At 52.6% G+C, this 19,863-nt stretch overlaps 2 protein-coding genes across 6 annotated transcripts in view; both read left to right on the forward strand.

Annotated features, from left to right (window-relative positions):
- KIF21B (kinesin family member 21B) overlaps positions 1-4,235 on the forward strand; it is a 49,777-nt gene extending 45,542 nt beyond the window's left edge. For 2 of the 3 annotated variants that reach the window (XM_047076700.1, XM_047076701.1), the window contains one exon: positions 75-4,235. In XM_047076700.1, coding sequence (XP_046932656.1) covers positions 75-129 — 55 coding nt within the window. In that variant the 3' untranslated portion in view covers positions 130-4,235. The remainder of the gene's footprint in view (positions 1-74) is intronic. The other variant, XR_006961573.1, reaches the window with a different exon arrangement.
- On the forward strand, positions 2,957-7,982 carry LOC124510035 (uncharacterized). Of its 3 annotated transcripts, none has more exons than XM_047076704.1 (3): positions 2,957-3,579; positions 5,450-5,694; positions 6,568-7,982. In XM_047076704.1, the coding sequence occupies exons 1-3, from the start codon at positions 2,957-2,959 to the stop codon at positions 6,771-6,773; spliced, it is 1,074 nt and encodes a 357-aa protein (XP_046932660.1). In that variant the 3' UTR covers positions 6,774-7,982. The 3 variants fall into 3 exon arrangements, with proteins under 3 accessions (XP_046932660.1, XP_046932661.1, XP_046932659.1); XM_047076705.1 differs by having other exon boundaries at positions 6,859-7,982; XM_047076703.1 differs by having other exon boundaries at positions 5,450-7,982.
- The last annotated feature ends 11,881 nt before the right edge of the window (positions 7,983-19,863 follow it).

The following is a 19,863-nucleotide window of genomic DNA, read 5'->3' on the forward strand; positions in this document are numbered from 1 at the left end:
CATCCTTTGCTTTGGGGGTAGCCAGCCAGGCCCCCTTCGATCGCTGACCAGTCCCTCTCTGTCCTCCACCCCAGTGACCTGACGGTGAAGTTCTGGAGTGTTCGGCGGTTACCCGGTGGCCCACCCTAGGAGCACACAACAGTCCTCACCCTGGCTGTCTTTCAGAGGATGGCCCCCAGACCCTCGGCCCCCGGCAGCCTGGACAGCACAGAAGGGAAGCTGTGGCCTGACGGGGCCAACTGCCCTAGGGACAGAGGGTGTGGGCATCGGGTGTTGCCCCTCTCCTGTTATCCTTCCCCTCCCTTGACCTTCCTATGGGATACTATTCCCCCAGCCCCTGCCTCTTGGGGAGAGAGGGAGGTTGGGGGGGAATTTAAGCTGTGAAGCCAAAGGGCATTTTCCCTCTCATTTCTCTCCCTGCAGCCCCTCAGGCTCCCCTTGCCCTCCCTCTGGCCACATTTTCTCCTGCTGAGCTGGCCATGCCCTTCCTCAAGCCTCTGGCCCAGTGGTGGGGCCCCGTAGGGGAGGCGAAGCGTCTCCAGCCCCTGCTGCGCCCCCTCCGATGAACAGGCCTCCCCCTACCTCCCCTAATGCAGCCTCTGGAGCCACCGCACCTGCCTCTGAGCCCAAAATGATAGTCCTCAGGTAACCATGGAAACCAGGTGGAGGCAGCTGGGCCCTGCGGCTGACCCTTAGCCCCTTGGCCACCAACAGCCATTCCCAGATGACCCCAGCAATTCCTTGGGGTCCCTTTCCGACGGGGCCAAGGTTAGAGCTGCTAGAAAAAATTCCTTTGGGGAGATAGTCAGAAATACTTCAGCTATTTAATTTATTTTATTTTTATTTTTATTTTTTGCTGTTGCCTCCTGGAAACTGACTTGAAGTTTCTCCCCACATGTTCTTTCCCTCTGCTCTTGGGGCTCGGGACTCCCAAAGGGAATCCGCCCTACCAGCCCCTCCAGGACCACCTCCTCTGTTTGCTTTGCAGCTCGGGCCTGTCCCCAACATTGCCCCCAGGGACCATTCTAGTGCACCCCTGACCTCTAGGCCGCCTGATGCTTCAGTGCCTTCCTCCACCCCGGGGCCTGGCACCCATGCTGGGCAGCCTTACACCAGCCATGCCCGCGGCACCACATGTGTCTTTTCACTCGCGGGGTCTCATGCCCGCTGCCCCCCAAAGGCGGGGGAGCTCCACCCTACAGCCCAGGGCCAGGGGTCCCCCGTTCCCAATGTCCCGTGTGGGCCACGTAGGAAGCAGCTCAGAGGATTGTGTCTACCAGGAAGTGGCTTGGATGGTGAGGATGGCCCAGCCCCTTCCCCAGCTCACCTGTATTTTCACCCCGACTGGGCAGGAAGTCCTTCCAGCCTCTTTCTCTCTGGTTATTCAAGAGAGACATTTTCAAGCCTTAAAGCTGGCATGGGGCAAGAGGTCCTCCCCTTTAGATTAGCAGCAAAGAGGGGAATTCCTAGTTTCTTTTTGCCTTGGGGCTGTGGAGTCAAGGCTCCAAGGATGTGGTTAAATCCGTGTTCCCGCGCCCCCTGTTGGGGCAGTTCTGAATTTACAGGACTGGGCCTTGGAAGGAGTCGCAGGACATCCCTCCATTCCTGGGCCCCAACCCGTCCACAGTGTTTTTTTCCAATGCTTAACTGGTCTTGTGCTTCCTGTCCTCAGTGAGGGGGCCAGGAGCCCCAACTCTGTTCTGAGATATGCAGTGACTTTTAGACTTTCCAGAGGTAGCTCTGTGTTTGTCCTCTGTGCCTCTCCCTATTTGCCCAGGGGATCGGAGCCCTCTCTGTGTGGTCCCCGGCATGGGAGTGTGCCGGCGCACTGGGCAGAGGAGGCGGTCTTAGCTGTGAAAGGGAAAAACACCTGCGGGGGCCTGAGTCCCCAGCCCAGCCTCTACCCTGTTCAGAGCTGCCCCCAGGACTAAGAAGGCTGTCCTGCTGTTAGTGGCCCCTGCTGGACACGCTGGTGGAGTCTGGGTCAGCTGAAGCACATACCCTTGAGTACTGGCCTCCCGGAGGAGCCGGGGACAGTCTGTCTTCAATGGCCGGAAATCCCTCCTCCTCCAGTCGTCACAGGGGTGCCCGGCAGCTCCCTCAGCCACTTGGAAGTAAGCACCTCTCCCCCTCCCCAACCCTCTCTCCACCCGATCAGAAAGCTTCAACCTTGCAACCTGTAAGAAAGAGTCTGTCTGCATGACTGTTTACAAACTGTAGAAACACAAAAGACTGCACTGTCCCCATGGGCCAGGGAGGCCCCAGCCTGGGGCGACTGTACTGTAGCTGCAAGGCCCGTTCTTGCGCCAGATACGACCTTACGGCCTGCGAGAGGTGCTCAGCGTCGTTGCCCGTTTCCTGCTGTTTCTGATGGCTCAGCTACCTCATGGCGGGCTGGCTCTGCTGTCCTGGCGAGTATCACTGATTCGAAACTTGAAGTCCCCCGGGAGCCCTGAGCCCTTCCAAAAGCTGTGCTCCAAGAGCATTGGAGTCTCTGCCTACTCCTTCAGGGATGTCCAAGGTACATAGTTAGGGGGCAGGCCCCCAACATCCTAAAGGTTGGAAGCACAAAATGGTTGTGATTTGAGCACAATAGCAAGGCTTGGGGGCAGGTGGCCTGGGCAGACCCGAGTCCGGGAGGCTCACCCCAGCTTGGTTCTGTCCAAAGGTAGACTGGGTATGTCTGTGTCTGGAGGGGCCTGCCCTCACTCAGACCAGGCCTCGGCCCATGGCTTGTCCTGACTCTGGGCTCATCGTACTGCTTCTTACTTTTCTTTGCCCATCTGCAGCCCTGAGTCTGGGCCAACGCCAGCCCAGCCACATCAGAATGCGTAGCTCCCTCACTCGACCCCACGCCCCAGATCTTTAAACGTCCGAGCCCGGACTGGGTGCCAGCCCTAGTGAGCCTAAGGAGCCCAGAGCCACAGTGCCTGTCATCTAGGCCGAGCCCCCTCGAATGCTTTTGAAGCTGACCGCCTGTGGGCCTTCTCCGCACAGTCCTGCGCCGGGCTCTGTTCTCAGTATTAACCAGTTCGGTGTTTGCTTTCGTCTGAGTGGCCGATTCGTCCACGACAGCCAGAATTCCCCAGGGGAGCCCCTGCAGCTGCCCTTGGAGATTGCCAAGGAAGAGGAAAGGCACACCCACGCCTTTGACGTGGTCATGGCGCCACCTTCAGCCCCTTGGGAGGGGACACGTGTGGATCTGGGAGTGGTCTCCGTGCCCACCCACCATCACGACAGCATCAACCGAGGACAACCCTTGGTTGTCTGGCCCTGCTGCCCGCCTGGGGCGGTGTCGCTTGGGCAGAGGGCAGCTTTAAAGCACAAAACCACCGTAGGGAAGACTGTTGCTGGGACTTTCTCACGCCACCCAGTGTGGTGGAGACGCAGGCAGGCCGCTGCTGTGAAGTCAGAAACGCCCTGCTCTCTTCCATCACGCGGACAATGCCGACTCTTGGCGTCATCCTCGGACGCAGCCTGGGCTGGGTGCAGGCACAGCCCCTGGCCTCTTCAGCGCCTGCCTGTGCCCGATGTGTTCACCATCGTGTTTGTGTGGACAGGGCCTGCCCTGCAAGAGCGGTGAGTCTCTTCCCGCCAAGTGGCCCAAATCTGTGGCATCTGTCCGCTTGCCATCCCAAACAGGAAACTGCTTACTGCTCTCTTAGCTTAGCACAGCCTCCTGGCCCAGCCTCAGGAGCCAGGGCTTGGCCACTGGCCCCACAGGCCTCCCTGGGCCTGGCCTTCCTCTCCTGGCTCCCAGATCCCTCACTGCCCTCTTATGTGCGAGGACAGAGTCTACAAGGAAAGTTCTGTTTTCTGTGGCATCTTTGTTCTATCCCCCACCCCCTACCCATCCCCGGCACTCAGATGAGCTCCCAACCCTTACCGTACCCCAGTCCAATTTTTTGAACCCTTGTCCCGAGAGCTTTGCAGGGAAGTGGGAACGACTCCAAGAAGAGCCAAGGGTCAGAGAAGACCCCTGAAGTGAATCAGGGCCCTGCCCTGCCCACCAGCTCTTTTCTAGTGATCACCCCCTGCCCAGGCTGCAGGGTTTCATTTGGCTCCGGCCCTCCTCGCTATGTGGCTAGCACAAGATGTATATATGTTTTGTACCTCTGCCGACGACTGTACATAGTGTATGAAAGTTATTTAAGCCTCATGCTGTACATTTCTGTTCCCAGACTGGATGTGTGTGTTCAAAGAAGTTGTCCTCAATAAAACCCAAATGACCATCATCTGTCGTGATGTGGCCCCTGAGAACTGCCCGCTTTTAGCTGGCGGCCCTTCTCTGGGGTGGGAGGTTGGTGCTAGGCAGGTGGGGCAGGCCTCTGGGTGAGAATTCCTGGGCTGTGAGTGTGGGGCTTAATTAAAAAACGGTGTTAAGAGTGTTGCCTCGCCTGCAGACTCCGTATGTTGTCTCCTGGGATGGGTACATTAGCTGCAAAGGGGGCACCAGCATTTAATGAGCACCCGCTGTACTCCAGGCACTATTTTGGGCATTTTTCCTTAGATCTTCGCTCCCCTGGGTGACAGGTAGTGTTCTCATTTTCCGAAATGGGAAAGTCTCCGAGAGGAAGTGACTTGTCCAGGATCTGAGCTAGGAAAGACAGCGCCAGGATTGGAACCCAGACCTTCGCGACCACAGCACCCGTTTTCCTTTCAGGCACGCATCGAGTGCCTTTCCTAGAGCCTGGAGGCTGCCGTGCGTGACACATACAAGACATCTTTCCTTCCCTTGCCACTTACGAAGGGAAGACAAATATTCAAAGCTCGTATAAGAAAACAGCTCCACAGTGGTCTTGATTTTTGTTTCTAGATCAGTGCTTTTCAATTTTTAAAAACTAATATTCCCTTTTTTAACCTAAGGCCCTAAAATCCTGCCTCTGCCTATTAGCCTCATTATTTTCAACATAAAAAGAAGTGTGAGAAGATGCCAAGCAAACCTGTGATGGGCTCTTCCCCCCGGGAGATGCAGGGTCGCTGCTGTGCACCCCAGATACTCGCGTGCTTATAACTCCATGTATTCGCCCGTTACCACTGATTTTCAGGAGCCCAGGGCCCCCATATAATTTTAGATTGCGCTTCACTCACTAAAATTATATGGCACCGGTGGCCCTATGTTCGCTCTGTGTGCAATTATCCAGTTTGCCAGGCTCAGTTCTCAAGAAAATATTTTTAATGCAAGTTTTATTGAGATATAACTCCCACACCATAAAACTCACCCTCTTTTCTGTTTGAGGCTAATGATTTTATTCTGGTTACTTCCATATTCCCTGTCAGTGCCTCGCGGCGACAGATGCCAAACAGGCCTTGGACGAGTGGGTGAGCCAGTGAACGAAGGAAGGGCAGAAGTGGCATATTTGGGAGCGCTGAGTTATGGAGTGTCATGAAATACCTTCCCCGAAGTTTTCCTTTGCTTAATGGTCACCTTCCCTTTCGATAACCACAGATCATGCCACCAACTCCTGGAGATTCTGGCCCATCCCCTGGGCATGGTGGCCTCTGGGGGACGATCTGCATCTTCGTCACCAGCCAAGACTATTCTGAAAGCTTTACTTTCTGAGTCTTGCATTGTGAAGACAATAGGGTCTCTCTCTGCTGTGTTTTCCGAATATAAAACCGAGTTGGTCCTGTCAAACTACACAGTCCGTGCTGCTCCTCTAGACCTATGGCTGTTGACAGGTGATCCAGCCGGTGAGTTCTGTGGGTCCGTGGGAGGCAGAAATTATCGTGGGTTGGAGGTGGGAGGCTCCCTGAGGGGGGGTGAGGGGGGAGATCCACCCAAGAGGCTCCTGGTCCTCAGAAGGGTCTTGGCAAGCAAAAGGGGACCTCAAACCACAGAGGGGGACCCAGGTGGGCAGAGTTGCCCTGATTTCCCAAGGCCGTCCAGAAGGCGCAGGAGCCTGGCCACCCTGGGAAGCAAGGGTAGCTTCTAAGGTTGGTTGTTTTTGGCCGGCTGACCAAGCCTTCCCCATGCCACCCTCCCTGCCCCACCCTCCCACCTGGTCTTGTCCCACCCTTGCTCCCCACAGGCCCTCCTTTTACAGAAGATCCCACCCTATGGGACAGAGCCCACTGTTGACTGTGGGAGGTGACGATTGGGTGTGGCCACCTGCAAGCCTGGGGGGTGTGGGTGAAACCAGAAAATGGAGGCCCAGGAGCTGCTGAACTTGTCAGGAGCAGGGCCCTGGAACAGACTCCAACTGGTTCTACCTTGTGACTGTGCCGCTCCCCTCACCCTGCAGAGGCTTTGCCTCCAAAGGTGGTTTTTTCAAACTCAGGTCACCCTGTGTCTTGAAGATGCCAAAGCACTTAGGGGTAGGGAGGCAGGAACACCAGGTGAAGGGACATTGTTCTTTTATTCTTTTAATGTGGGATTTGGTTCCCTCCCCCGCCAAACTGTAACAGTAATATCTGCTTATTATAGAAAATTTGGAAAGGAGTGTGTGAAGCAGAGAAATACTATTTAGGATGTAATAGCACTTCTCAGAATTTGATAGGAGCCATCCATTGTCAGGCCTGGTGGCATCATCAAAGAGGGTTTTTTCCAACGCTCTCGATTTACAGATGAGAGGGACGGAGGCCCAGAGAAGCCAACAGAGTTGGCCCCAATCCTACCAGGACAGAGATGGCCTGATGGACTTCCATTACGTCCCCCATGTGGTCTCTTCCCATCGTGCCTGTTAACTTGGCTTGACCAACGTGAGGGGGTGACTTGGGGAGGGGGGGCATCAGAACAGTCCCTGAAGTGGGTCCCGTACAGACACACTTGACCCGATTGTGCTTCGGAGGTCAGGGAAGGGAACGTGAGTGTACCACTGTCTTGTGCTATTCTCTGCTCACCTCCGTCTATAAAAGGTGCAGCTGATAAGGCCCCCAGCATCAGCCGGCGGCTGCTGATGTGAGAACCAGAGACCAGGCCAAGGGTAGTAGGTGAGAAGAGCCCTCCGGCCAAGGCAGACCTTTGTGTGGGCTTTAATGCTGCCTCCCTCTGAGGTTTGTTTGCAAGCAGACCCAAGTGACTCCAGCGGCTGCACCGGGGCTGAGAGAATGCTACGAGGAGCATGGCCACCACCGAGAAGGAGGCCCGTCGGGGTGGAGAGGGTGAACGAGGGCAGAATGCCACATGTTCCTGGGGGCTTGGATGCAGGTGACAGTAGCTGAGCACTGCAGGACGAGAGCCTAGGAATCTGCTTCACTGTGGCCCGAGCTCCTTTCGAGTCAGAGCAGGTATGGCCAAGGGGGAGCCCACATTTTAGGACATTGGGTTACTACTGTCCTTGTGCCCAGAGCTTTGGGACCCGGCTGACTGAAGGTCAGGCGCAACAGGTGACGCCTGGCTCAGAGGTGGGAGTGGGCAATGGGGGGTTGGAGGTGGCATGGGAGCATCCAATGACCCTGTGTAAACCTAAAGATAAACTCCAGGGACTGTGAGACGGCGCTGGGTTAAGACGGACTCTAACAGGAGCCCCGGGAGATCGCGCTCACCCAGTTCAGCCCTGGGAGCGGGAGGAGGAAACATCCGGCTCTTTGCACAAATGGTGGCGGAGCTTCTGAGAGCCGGTCCTGAGTGTTGTCACCTGGGCTGTGGTTTGGGCTGCGCAAGGGGGCAGCCCCACTGGTGTTTTTATAGAGCCGCCCTGTTCCTGATGGGTAGTCTCCAAACTCTCTGATCTCCGGGGATATTTTATGAGCTGACTAATGCCCTTTAATAAATCACTGCCCTGCTTAAACCTGCCAGAGTGGACCCTGTGGCCTGCCGCCGGGAACCCTGCCCGGTGCAACTGGAGCCTAGAATACCTCACGTGTCCCAGTATCACTTTCCTCCCACTTCGTAGTTCAGGCTGATGTTACAGGAACGTCCCACGCTCCGGCCTCCGATCGCCGGGCTACGTGGGAGAGGGGCAGGAGGGGTGGGGCTGGGAGAGGCCAGCCTGCACCAGGTGTTCAGGCAGAGGAGACAGCTCACAATGAAGGGCTCTGCCCCAGAGAACCAACTGGAAAGGCCAGGAAACACTCCACAGAAATTCATGCGTCTTCCTTTTATTACAGAGGTCCTGCAGGGACATATACCCACTTCTAGGACAGGGCTCAGGAGCCTGGCCCCACTGTCACCGTTGTCACAGTCTCCATCGCCCTGGCCAGGACCCAAGGACGCAGGCTCAGGAGTAGGTCTTTCCTGGCCTCCTGCTGCAGAAGCAAGAGGTAGGGGGGTTGACCAGCAGCTTCTCCTTGGCTTCCAGGATGTAGAGGGTCTGAGCGGCGAGGCAGCTGACCATGGAGTCGGGGTCTTCCCGCATGTACTTTAGGGCTGTAACACGGAGACCGCGAAGGTGCTTGGAAAAAGTAATGCCGTGAGGCTGGACACAAGGTCTGGGCCCGGCCGGTGGGCTCACCAGGACGGCTGTGCAGAGAGGGGCAGCACAGGGGGATGGGAACCGGCAGCTTTTAAAATCCGAGAAGAATTCCCGCTGGGAGGGAGTCCACACTGCTCAGTCACAAGCAGGATGCCATGCCCGCCCCGGGCTCAGGGAGCCGACAGCTTCTTGTCCTGCATCCACAACCAACCTCTTTGGCCCCCTCCGCCACCCCCTCCTGCCCAGCTGTGCTGTCCTCTTTTCCAGAGAGTACCTCTGAGTGAAGTCCTCTGACTTCAAAGGACTTCGGGCAGTACCAGGGAACCCAGCAGTGGATGAGATATGGGACTTGAGAGGAAAAGAGAAGAGCATGAGGTGGGGGTGGGGGGGAGGGGTCGTGTCTCAGAGGGATGGGTGGAGAATACGTGGACCATAACTGGAGTGGTCCTGGGGGCTCCACAAGGGAGGGGCTGGAAACCACTACGTCCCCCAAGTGAGAAAATCATCATCATTCAGTGATGGCCCTTTTTATCAAGAGTTGAAGCAACTGGGGCGCCTGGGTGGCTCAGTCGGTCAAGCGTCCAGCTCTTGATCTCAGTTCAGGTCATGATCGGGCCCCGAGTTAGGTTCTGCACTGACAGCGTGGAGCCTGCTTGGGATTCTCTCTCTCCCCCTCTCTCTGCCCTTCCGCCCTGCTTGCCTGTCTCTCTCTCTCAAAATAAATAAACATGAAGAAGAAGAAGAAGAAGAAGAAGAAGAAGAAGAAGAAGAAGAAGGAGGAGGAGAAATGAAAGAGTTCAAGGAACTGTCCTGGCTGATGAATGGCCTGGAGTTCAATGCAGGTGCAGGTCAGTGAGTGGACATGAAGAGGAGGACGACTCTGGCCAATGCCCCAAAGCTAAACGCCTTTAAGATGAACCTACCTCAGGGGCGCCTGGGTGGTTTCAGTTGGTTAAGCGTCTGGCTTCAGCTCAGGTCATGATCTCATGGTTTGTGGGTTCGTGAGTTCGAGCCCCACGTCGGGCTCTGTGCTGACAGCTCAGAGCCTGGAGCCTGCTTTGGATTCTGTGTCTCCCTCTCTCTCTCTGCCCCTCCCCCTCTCAGGCTCTGTCTCCTTCTCTCTCTCTCAAAAATGAATAAGCATCTAAAATTTTTTTTAAAGATGAGCCTACCTCTTCATTCTTTCCAGTGATACTTTTCATGAACTATCTGCCCATTCTCCCTCATTTCTGAGACTTCCCCACCAACACCACTACCCTTAAAAGATGCAAGAAATAGCAAGCGGGTTGCTACTCACCTGTATATACTTCCTCAATTTCATTGGCCTCTTCCGCATCCAGGATTTGGATGATCTGGCCTACAGGGGCACACACAGCACCTCAGGGGCCCCACAAAGACCCACAGGACCCTGGCTGCACCTGCTCTTTTGTCCCTTCCCAAAACGCACACTTCCTTTTGTCTATATTTCCCTCCCCCTAACTGGCCTTGCCTGGACTTTTTCCGCAAGTAGAAATTACTTCCCTTTCTTCTGTCATCAGCGAACTGAGCTGGGGCAGGGGGAGGGTATCCCTCTGCACTAAAGACGCCTATCCTTGGGGTGACACAAAGCAGTCCTCACCAGTCTCTGAGTTTTGTAACAGAGCAGCACCCACACCCTGACGTCCCGCCCCTTGGGAGCTTTGCTGGCCTGGCCTGGCCTGCCAGGACCTGGCCTGTTCCACTGGGAAAGGTCCTCAGGCTGTTGAAGGAACTAGGACAAGGACACGGAAAGTGGTACCTGCAAATCGTACAGCTGTCTGGCGAATGGGGGCCTGCGGGCTCTTGAAGAGAGCCAAGCACTGCTTCAGAAACCAGAGGGCTCTGTTTCCCTCCTGCTTCAGCTGTAAGAACAGGAACTGCGTTAAGTAAGGAACTCATGGCCAGGTCCTCTGCCTGCCCCTCCCCCGCCCTGACAATCTGGAGACATCTTCTCAGTGCAAAAGCCCATCAAAGCATTCTAGCGGTTCCTGGGTGGTTCAGAGCATGCAACTCTTGATCTTGCGGTCATGAGTTTGAGCCTCCCGTTGGGTATAGAGATTACTTTCAAAACATAAATAAATTATATTTTAAAAAGTTCTACATCTCCGTCCCCTCCCACCCCAGCTCCTGAAGTCTTGTTTCCTCTATGAAGCCTTCCTGGATTGATATGGGGATCGCTTTCCCTGTGGGAGGCGTGAAACCTGAATAGATTTACCCCAGTCTTTTGCTCGCGCATTTTTTTTTTTCTCCTACTCCCAACCATAGAGGATTGAACTCAGTTGTTGCAATATTGTTTATTTACGGCTTGGCTTAAAATCTGCAATCTCACCGTCATCCACGTTAAGCTGCAACAGAAACAATCATGTAACAGAAACCTTTCTGTTTAAACACAGCCTAGCAGGGCCACATATAATTAAGTGTTTTAAGACCTTCCCCTGCCTAGGCATGCACCTACTTCTGCCTGCATCCAGACTCTCTCCCTTGAAGGTTCTGGGGGATGGACGTGTCCTGTCTTTTGCAAAGGCCACCAACGGTAACCCCATCCCCTGTGTGTCCTTCCTAGCGACTCTTCTCCTCCCCCTTTGCACTGGAGCCCCAGTTCTTAAATGGGAGGCTCTATCCATGGTGTGTCGGACTTTTTTGGTAAAAAAACAAAAACAAAAACAAAAAAACTTTTCTTCAAATAAAAATCCTAACTGGAAACCTAATATTCCGACCCAGCAGAAGAGGGCCTGTTCTGGTCCAAGGTGGTGTGGGTGGAGCCCCACCCACTTCTCATCTTCCCCGGGTTGGAAGTTACCCTGAGAAACTCTTGGGTTCTTTGTGTGCTGGTCTCCGTCTACCCTCCCACTGATCCAGGTCTGGCTCCCATGGTCCCAATCCAACAGGCACATCCAGTCTTTATCTCCCTGGACTTGTGCTATTGTCACTACACTGTTAACCACTCACTGCTTTTCCTGAAACTATCTCCTTCCTAAGTGACCACCACCCTCCTCTCCTAGCCTGGTTTCCTTTCCTAGTCTCCTGCATGGGATCCTTGGAATTGATGCTTCCTGGGATCCCAATATTGAACCATATGCTTCTCCCTCTATGCTATTTCCCTAGATGGGTGCAGCCAGGCTCGTGGTTGCAGCTCCCATCTACAATTCAGCTGTGTGCTCAGTGTCCACAAATCTGTATCTTTAGCACAGCTCTGTCCTCCAAGCCTCCGTGGTTCAGTGAGCGCATCTACTTCCAGTGGGATAGATCTCACAAGCTCTACAAACTCAACACGTGCCGAATCAAGCCACTCATCTTCGCCTCCACACCTGCTCTTCCCTCTGTATTCCTGACCTCAGTCCATGACACCAGCATCTGCTCGAGTCAGAAACCCAAGAGGTGACCTTTACCTTCACACACTCCACGTCAGATAGCTCTCTAGCACCGGCCACTCACTCCATGTCTTTGTCTTCATGACCTCATCTCCCTGGACCCTCTCAACTACAGACCCCAATCCTGTCCCTTGTGAACTTATCCTCCAATCTGCAACCAGGTGGTCTGTCTAAAACACGCAGCTATCTAACCATGTTATCCCCTTGCTTAGAGCAGTTCAGTGGCTCCCCATTGCCTACAGCATCAAATCCTGTTCCTTATTGTGCCCAAACCCTCACTGCACAGTACAGCCCCGACTCCTGCTTCCTGCTTCCCATACCAAGCCCACACACTGCCAGTTCATGAGCTAAATCCAGCTTGCAGATTTTTTTCTTTCTTTTGCTCCACACAATGTTTTAAACATTGTAAATTATTTGCCAATAAAATGTAGTAAATATCACCTAAAGTCAGGATTTTCTGCTTGTCTTAAGAAAGTGGAAAATCTAGCAACACTCAACTCACTCTATGTCATAGAATCAATTAGTTGGTTCTCAACCCTCTCAAATGGGGACTGTACTGTCCCCAGGGGAATTCAGAACTTGGATGTTTTTGGTTGTCAAAATGATGAAAGGGGGTACACTAATTTCCAATTCCCCACTGCATATTTGTATCAAAGATCTGTTTCTAATTATCTGTGCCTAAAACCCGACCCTGTCTTTTATATAAATGCAATATTTTTTTCACAGTTCAGATACACACCGGATTTCCCAGGGATGCACCTACAATATGAAGCAAAGAAAGACTATACTTCATTGCATGTAGATCTTCACCAAACATTGTCCCTCTTTTTGAAAGTCATGTCACCAACGACAGCACTTCTTATGGCATTTGAGTCCCCAGCACAACAGTCCGGTACCATTCTGCATTTGTAATAGGTCAAGTCACAGAGGTTCCACACGGAGGGACAAGGAGCCAACTCTTCATCGTGTCTTCCGGGGGAGTGAGGCCCAGACACTTACATATACTATTTATGTTCCATTCCATTGCTCAACCTTATGTTATATCCTATCATGTCATGTAGTCGCATCATTTATGTTATATTGTGTTCCATACGTACACATTATTTCATTTAAAATTACTTTCTCCATTGGAGTTAGGGCATTATATCGATTTTGGAAATCCATACAGGTAAAGGGTATCACCTATGAACTTCGTTTTAGGATAGCAAGGGAGGCGTTACTGAGTACGTACTAGAACAAGGCTGTGCGGTGTCTGACCATTCTACAAGGCACTGCCTTTGCTGGACCCCAGGACCTTCGATTCTCCTCCAGGCCCACCCAGTCGGCTTCCCTCATTAATGTTCCCTGCACAGCCTTGTAGGCCTTTGAGTTTTCTGCCCCTGCTCTCATTATTCCAAGTCCCTGATAGCCGCCCCGCAGACCAGGCTCCTCTAACCTTATTTCCCAGGATCAAATTATATAAGGTGACATATGCAAACTCCCCGGAACAGAGTGAGTGCTTTGCTCCACATCCCTGTGTATGGCAGCACTTTGGCCCGCACTACTCATTGCTTCTCTTTGCCTAAGTGAGATCCTGCTTTCCATTTCCCCCTCTTCCCAGATGACACCTCCTCCAGGAAGCCTTCAACTCCCAGACTGGGCCGGGCACCCCTCCTTTGTACTATGAAGTACCTTCCTCTCTTTTAGCCCTCCCCACTGAAATCGTCCAGTGGTGTGCCTAGCTCCCCAACTTCGATAAGGAGCAATGGGAGGAGGGCGGGAACCAGGTTTAGGTGCTGGGCTCAACTAGATGCTCCGTGGGCATCTCGTTGTTGAACTACAGCTGCTGCAAATCCCAGACGCCTCAGGGAACAGCGCAGACTCGCTGGCCACCCTGCAGCCGCAGAAGGGTGAGTAAGCTGCCGCCTTACCAGGGCTCTGAGGATAGTCCACACGTCTTTCTCGGCAAATATCGCTTTGAGTCTCGACCAGCCCAGTATGGTGGCCGTGTGGCAGAGGGCAGGCCGGCAGATCTGGAGGGACAGGAAGGCGCCGCGTGAGGAGTTACGGGGGTGGGGCTGGGAGGGGACACGGAGGGACACAAAGAGGGGAGACAAACAGCAGTGAGCCCAGCCCCGGAGGGATGGAAGTCTCCAGTGAACCCAGAGGGACCCAGGGGTGAGGAGGAAGGCCGGGTCTTCTAGAAAGTTTGGCTTTGCTTACACCTGTTTCCCACTAATGAGCAGGTCAAAACATGTGGTTGCAATGATTCTCCCAGTTGCTATGGTGCTGCCCCGAGAGCCGGCACAATGAACCTGTCCACCTCCTAGCCTCATGCACCCACCACACGGCTTCCCACCCCCCCCCCCAAAATAGTCTCTCTGAAACAGATCTCCCCAAGTGTTGATCCCTCCACTGGCACGGTCGCTCCTCTGAATCAGGGTGGGTGCTGTCAGAACTGGGTTCCCTGGGAGGGGCTCCACCCCACAAAGGTAATATCCCAACGTCATCGCTGGTTCCAGCAGCTTCGTCACATGTGCCCATCAGGGGCCTCGCCCTGGCAAAGTAGCCCCATCTGGAAACTCAGCGTCCTGTTACCAACCGCATCGGCCACTTTGCAGCTTTCCCAGCGGCAGCCCACAGCCCTGGCCCCCCAGAACACGGGCCAGCTCCGGGCTCGCTCTGTCCCGCCCACCATGCTACCTCACGGGAGCCTCTCTGCTCAGGGAAGCCCCTCTCAGTTCAGCGCGACGGAGTGTGCGGGGAACAGCGTGGAGGGAAGGCCGCTGACGCCAAGGGCAGAGAACCAGGGGGAGGCCCTGTGCCTGACGGTAGAATTTTCCTCCCTGGCGTCTTTACACCCATTTCACATCCCACTGTGTGCTGCGGGCCAGCTGGAGAGAGCCAGGAGCTGGAGAAAACCCCGGCGCAAGCATCTGGTCACATCGGGCCTCTCACTGCAACTCTCCAAGGTCAGAGACAAAGCAACTCCATCAGCAGCACCTTCCAATCTTGCTACAGCCCCTTCCTTAGCATCTAACACCTGTTAGCATTTACCTCCTGTGACAACTGGGGATGGAAGACCAGGCTCCGTGGCCTGGCCCTCTCACCTGAGCCACGTTGACATTCGCATCCTCCAGGTGGAGCACAAGGAGGACTATCAAGTTGAGGACCTGGTGCTTCAAGGGGAAGACAAGCACTGTCCTCTTGACCTTAGCCAAGAGAGCCCCGTAGATCTCAAAGGCCATCAAGCGCAGATGCTCTGACTCCTGGGTGAGAAGACACACACGTTCACCCACCTCTGTTCACCCACCACCTCTGTTCACCCAGGAGGGACAGGTGGCCCCCGAGCTCGCCCCTCCCACCACATGCCCCTATGCACCCTCCTGTCTCCCCAGGGATCTGCTTTGACTGTGCACCATCCTGATCCTCCGCTGTCACTGCCGTCTGCTCTCGCTGCCGTTCACCCCTTTTACAGCCATTACCCAAGAGGACGTACACAATCAGACCATTACAGAATGGCCTCGCAAAAAGGCCAGAAGGGCCTTTCAAGATAATTCTGCCCAACTCCCTTGGGCGCCCAGAGACGGGAAATGGCCCCCCAAAGGGCTTCACCTCCTCAAAGAGGGGCCCCAGCATGAAGGTGAGCTGAGTAAGGAATGAGGAGGAATGCTTCCAGGTGAGGTGCTCGACGAGACACTTGAGCACCGTGAAAGTCTCCATCACAATGTCATCGTCCAGCGAGTAGCAGCAGCCCAGCACGTAGGGCTCCAGGATACGGAACTGTTGTACCTGCCGAGGGAGAGCTGCTCAGGAAACGAGGAGTCAGAACAATTCCTGCTACATCAAGGGACTCGCATTTCCACTCAGGCTGACCCACAAGAGCCAGTGCTGACGCGCTCTGGGACTGGGACCGGGCCGGTAAAGGGGCGGCAGTCCTTTGTCCTCACGGAAAAAGGGGAGAAGGCAGAGGAGACCCTTCTTCCCACTAGGCCCATAAGCACCCATCTCCATGGCCTTTATCATCCCTGGTGATGACATCTCCAGGACACCAGGATGGTCTGGGATCTTGGAATTGGCTTGGTCTCTACCCAGAAATGACCCATGGAAAACCCTTCTCTTTCCTTTCCTAGAAGAGAGAAAGCACGAATGGCTCAGGTCCTTGACCCCTGTATTCAGTGGCCTGGCTTCATGAGGGTTCTCTCTGTCTGATCCTGAGAGTTTGGTCCACCCTCTATGTAATGACACACCGGACCTCTGGACCTCTCTATTGCTTCCCCGGGTGCCATCTCTTGAGAGCATGCCCTTGGCCTCTGCCTCATCTCACCATGTTCCCGTGCTTTGCGAAGGTCTCCGCCACCCGCAGCAATAGCTTTACTATGGCCGGCTCCTCACACTGGAACCAGTTTGCCAGGATGTGCACAGTGACTTCATCCACGGTGGCTGCCACATCTGGGCACCGAAGCAGCTGCAAAAGGAGACCAAGAAAGACTGGAATGGTGGTCAAGGAGAACAAAAATCTCCAGTGATTTTTTTGAATCTGGGTTCCTATTATTCATAAAGAAATGTTCTTAAGGATTTGGAAAGACAGGTAAAGAAGCCAAAGCTTAGTTGAAAGGTAACATCGCACTCCATGTGAGAAGGCATTCACCCATTCTGCAGGTTTTCCCTTAGGCATCTTTTTTTTTTTTTAATTTTTTTTTCAACGTTTATTTATTTTTGGGACAGAGAGAGACAGAGCATGAACGGGGGAGGGGTAGAGAGAGAGGGAGACACAGAATCGGAAACAGGCTCCAGGCTCTGAGCCATCAGCCCAGAGCCCGACGTGGGGCTCGAACTCACGGACCGCGAGATCGTGACCTGGCTGAAGTCGGACGCTTAACCGACTGCGCCACCCAGGCGCCCCTCCCTTAGGCATCTTTGATGAGGGGAGCTGTTGGGGATAAAGTAAGAAGTGTACCCGTGTGTGTGTGTGTGTGTGTGTGTGTGTGCGTGCACGCGCATGTGTGTGTGATTATTTGAGCACGGAGGAAAAATATGGAAGGATACATATTTGGTTGCTTGCATATGAAATACTCAGGAAACGAAGAGGCGGCATGTAAAACTGATATAGCAGAAGGGAGGAGGCAAGATGGGAAAGAACAGGGGCACCTCGGTGGCTCAGTCGGTTAAGCATCCGCCCTTGGCTCAGATCATGATCTCGTGGTTTGTGAGTTCAAGCCCTGCGTCAGGCTCTGTGCTGAGAGCTTAGAACCTGGAGCCTGCTTCGGATTCTGTGTGTCTCTCTCTCTGCCCCTCCCCTGCTCATGCTCTGTGTCCCTCTGTCTCTCAATAATGAATAAACATTTAAAAATTGGGAAAGAACAAAAAGGCTACAATAAAAAAATAGCATACATGACTTCCTTTGTATATTTATGTAAAATTATATGGGTCTATACGTTATTTGAAATAGAATTTTCAAAGACAAAAGCCAATCAGATACATTTAAACGAGAGGAACTTGCTTTTGTGTGTATGCACACATGCACAAATGTATGTGTATCTATCTATGTTCACAGTGTGATCCTACTGGCAAAAAAAGTTGTCATGGACAGCGCAGTCTTTGGCCGGCTGCCAGGCAGACCCACCTAATTTACTTACTACCTGAGCAAGTTTCTTAAATTCTCTGAGTTTCAGTTTCATCCTCTACAAAATAGAGATAATAACACCTTTTTCACAGACTTACAATGAAATCAAAATAACTGAGGTCTCCCCTGTTCCCTAAGTACCGTGACGACAAGTACACAGCCCTGTCTGTTTTCAATGTTTCTACTTAATGATCCTCCCAGGGAAATGGCCGAGGGTAACAAAACAAACAAGGGCTGCAAAAGGCTGTGAAATATTAGAAAGCTTTCACAGCTGTGGTCTCTTGTTTATAGAGTTTGATCAGCTTTTTTAGCCGGTACATCAAATCCTGTTGGTTCTCCACCTTTTTTTTTTTTTTTTTTAGTTTATTTATTTATTTAGAGAGAGACACAGCGGGAGTGGGGGAGGGGCAGAGATCCAGGGAGACAGGATCCCAAGCAGACTCCCTGCTGTCAGCATAGAGCCTGATGCAGGGCTCGAACTCACGAAACCGTGAGATCATGACCTGAGCCAAAACCAAGAGTCGGATTCTTAACCGACTGAGAGCCACCAGGTGCCCTGGTTCCCCACTTTAAAACTGGGTCTCTGTTTAAATGCCCAAGAGTGAGTTTCACCTAGCTCCTTACTCAGGGGCAGTTGGGAGCCTTCTCCCCAGCCTACTGACGCCTCCCTCCCCTCTTCTCAGCCCGAAATTCCAGTAAGGGTGGCAGGTGAATAACTGCCATTCACGTGTCCGCTTGTTTAGTGGGGTGTTATATATTTGGGGGAACTTCTCGAGTGGTTCTCAATACTGTATTTCTAGAATAGAGCTTTAAATTCGGGAACTTCTAAAATAAACCAATGCCTGGACTTCATCCCAGAGCAATTCAAACAGAATATCAAGGCAGGGAGTAAGACGAGGGAGTGGAGTTGTGGTTTGGCATTAGCCTTTTTAAAGCTCTCCAGAGGATTCTAACATGCAGCCGGAGGTCAGAACGACTGCTCTTCAGAGAGTGCCGTCCACCTTCCGGTGTCCCACCCAGGCTTGCACCTCGTACTGTTCCTCAAAGCTGGGGCCAAGGACCACCTGTACTGCATCAACCCCGGGAGTGTTGACAGAAAACTAAGACTTCCAGGCCTTACTCCAGAGCCACGGAACCCAGGTCTCTGGGGATGTGGCCCAGGAATCTGCATTTAAACAGCTTCCCTAGTGACATGAGGTCCACTAATGTTGGACACCCACTGAGCTAAGGCATTCTCTTCCGTGCAGAGTTCTGCACCTTGCATGCACATTCCCACATCCCCATATCCCTAGCAAGAGTTCTGCCAACATGACATACATCCTTGAATGCATATATCAGCACTCCTGCCACCGTGCACATATCAGCTCATGGCAGTGGGCACCTTCCAGCAGGACAATGTCCCCCAACCTAAGTAAGGACACATTATGACACACTAGGAGAACATCTGCTTATATTCCAGTATTAGCACTGTATTATCTTCAGTTATGTTGAAATGTAATCCTGCTCCTGTAAAAAAAAAAAAAGTCAGGTGGCTTGAATTTTAAAAGGAGCCTATTTAAAAATATTGTGAGCCAGAAATCCCAAAACCTTCCCCAAACACTGCTGGCGGAAGTGTGATTTGGCCCAACTTTACTGGAAAGTAATTTGGCATTCATGCCAAAATCATAGAAGACATTCGTATTTTCTGAGCCAACACTTGTACTTATATTCAATATTTAAAGAAGTAATCTAGAATATGGGCAGAATCTTTTGCACAGAGATGTCCATTACAGTAATACTTATAATAGTATAAAATTAGAAACAAAATGTCCAATAAACTATAGAACAGCTTTGTGATGAAATATTACATCACCATTAAATTCTGGTTTGAGGAATGCCTGGGTGGCTCAGTCGGTTAAGCGTCCGGGTCTTGATCTTGGCTCAGGTCATGACCTTGGGGTCGGTGAGATGGAGCCCTGAGTCAGGATTCTCTCTCTCCCTCTCTCTCTGCCCCTCCCCTGCTCACATGCATGCACATTCTCTCTCTCTCAAAAATAAAATAAAATTTGTTTGAAGATGCTTGAAGAGAGCAGGATACAGAATATTAATAGGAAATGATGTCAACCCTGATAAAGAAACACACACATGGGAACACACACACATACCCCCCTCCATTCAGGCCAAAACCTGAAAGTGCTTTCCCCTGGGTATTGTGATTAGTAAGGGCTTTATAATTTTTTGACTTAGTTTTCATGTTTTCTAAATTTTCTACACCTTTTTTCTGTCAAATGGCTGGAACATACTGACTCAATCAGCGGTGCTTAGCAAAAATTAGGCTTTTTTCTTAATGTTTATGTATTTTTTTCATTTTTAAATGTTTATTTATTATTTTGAGAGACACAAAGAGGCAGAGCTCAAGCAGGGGAGGGGCAGAGTGAGAGGGAGACACAGAATCTGAAGCAGGCTCCAGGCTCCGAGCTGTCAGCACAGAGCCCGACGCAGGGCTCGAACTCACAAACTGTGAGATCATGAC

The sequence above is a fragment of the Lynx rufus genome, unplaced genomic scaffold, assembly GCF_022079265.1.
Source record: "Lynx rufus isolate CCGP_SWC_20201006 ecotype Redwood Valley unplaced genomic scaffold, mLynRuf1.p SCAF_15, whole genome shotgun sequence".
Lineage (NCBI taxonomy): Eukaryota > Metazoa > Chordata > Mammalia > Carnivora > Felidae > Lynx > Lynx rufus.

What these genes read in the sequence shown, in the direction of transcription:
- LOC124510035 (XM_047076703.1), top strand. Translation starts at nt 2,957, where the DNA reads ATGCTTTTGAAGCTGACCGCCTGTGGGCCTTCTCCGCACAGTCCTGCG. An exon ending in GGGCCTGCCCTGCAAGAGCG is followed by an intron (nt 3,580 to 5,449) that starts GTGAGTCTCTTC and finishes CGATAACCACAG; the next exon opens with ATCATGCCACCAACTCCTGG.